Here is a 1,733-nt window from a genome sequence, read left to right on the forward strand (position 1 = left end):
TTTGTTAAACACCCTAAATAAAACAATTTAATAATGTTCTCATGACGGTGTAAGACACGTTATATTTTTTATAGGTGCAACCCTAACCACCCCCCTCCTCCCCCACTCAGGTATTTTCAGCACAATCAGGAAAAACTTCAAAAGCTTTAATGAGGCTTCATCTGCACATCACTATTGTTTAGCGTTACCGTCACAAACTCTGTTCACTTCATCCCTGCAAAACAGTTTGATTGGCAGCAGGTAAGCAACGAGCACTTCCTGTGTATTGTACCTACCCTTTCTGTCAGATCGACCGTTTGTAAATTTGTTTCGGCATTGGTAAAAGTGTCCCTGGCCGCCCTGAAGAAAGCTCTGTCTGCAGGTGGATACGACGTGGAGAAGAACAACTCCCGCGTCAAACTCGCCGTCAAAAGCCTGGTGACCAAGGGCACCCTGGTGCAAACCAAGGGCACCGGCGCCTCAGGATCTTTCAAGCTCAACAAGAAGCAAACCGAGGCGAAGAAGCCCGCGGCCAAACAAGCCGCCGCTCCTAAAGTGAAAAAGGCCGCAAAGAAACCCGCCGCTGCAAAGAAGCCCAAGAAGGTAACAGCCAAGAAGCCCGCCGCTAAGAAGTCCCCCAAGAAGGTCAAGAAACCCGCTGCTGCTGCTAAGAAAGCCACCAAGAGCCCCAAGAAGGCAGCCAAGAGTCCTAAAAAAGCCAAGGCAGCCAAACCCAAGACCGCTAAGCCCAAAGTGGCCAAGGCCAAAAGAGCTGCACCCAAGAAGAAGTAAACATGTTCATGTTTTATTACCTTCGTTTTCTTAAAACGGCTCTTTTAAGAGCCACCTATTTCCTCCCATAAAGAGTCGCGTTTCCTAAACACATACATGCATGCAAACATGCAACCATCCATCCATACATACATATTTTGTGGAGAGAGTGATAAGCAAGGAGTTAAAAACACTAAGTATGTCTGGTCCTGTTTTATGTGTAATAATGATTTTGTCACACATCCCCATAAAACTGTCCGTATAAATGTGTATATGTATGTGAATTTACGTATATGAGCTCCTTACATAATGTAATTGTTAGTGTAAATGTTATTGTGACATAATATAAAGTAATTGTTGCTTAAGAGAAGCTTTTCTGTATCATACATTACATGGGCGGGAGAACGGAGGAGAAGAGAGGGGAGGAGGGGCGGGGCCACATGTGAGGGGGCGTGTATGTGTTTCCCTGAGACATGACGGCGCGTTTAGGATTGGCTCAGCTGAGCCTTCGCTCTAAGCCAATAGGAGAGAGGCCAGTTTGCCTATATTTCACCGTTTCGAGCTCTTTGTCAGTTTACTTCAGTTTTGTTCGACGAACACATCTGATCATCAAAATGAGTGGACGAGGGAAAAGATCAAATATTGAATTATGGCAAGTTTTAAAAGAACAAATTAGAATGTTTTTTAAACGAAAATGTAGGGAATTGCATCAACAAAATAACGACATTTATGATAAACTGTTGGATGAATATATTGAATTATTTACAAAATCTGGGTTGACCTCTGAAGAAGAGAATAGATTAAATGACATTAAAAAAAAATTAACTGAAATTAATGATGAACTAACTATAAGCCCTCAAATGCAAGCAGGTCATGACATAAATCAACCAGCAAATATTACAAATATAATTAAACAATTAAGAGAAGGAAAATCAAATAAATATATTGCCGGGATACGAAATGATAAGGGAAAAATAATTGAG

General features: G+C 41.8%; 1 protein-coding gene across 1 annotated transcript; it reads left to right on the plus strand.

Moving 5' to 3' along the window:
- Window positions 1-330: 330 nt before the first annotated feature.
- Window positions 331-771, plus strand: LOC134305230 (histone H1-like; the record flags this gene model as incomplete). Its single annotated transcript, XM_062990108.1, has 1 exon — window positions 331-771. A coding segment is annotated over one exon (441 nt), but the record flags the coding sequence as incomplete, so codon positions are not given.
- Between the last annotated feature and the right edge of the window lie 962 nt (window positions 772-1,733).

Source organism: Trichomycterus rosablanca, unplaced genomic scaffold, assembly GCF_030014385.1.
Source record: "Trichomycterus rosablanca isolate fTriRos1 unplaced genomic scaffold, fTriRos1.hap1 scaffold_134, whole genome shotgun sequence".
Classification (NCBI taxonomy): Eukaryota; Metazoa; Chordata; class Actinopteri; order Siluriformes; family Trichomycteridae; genus Trichomycterus; species Trichomycterus rosablanca.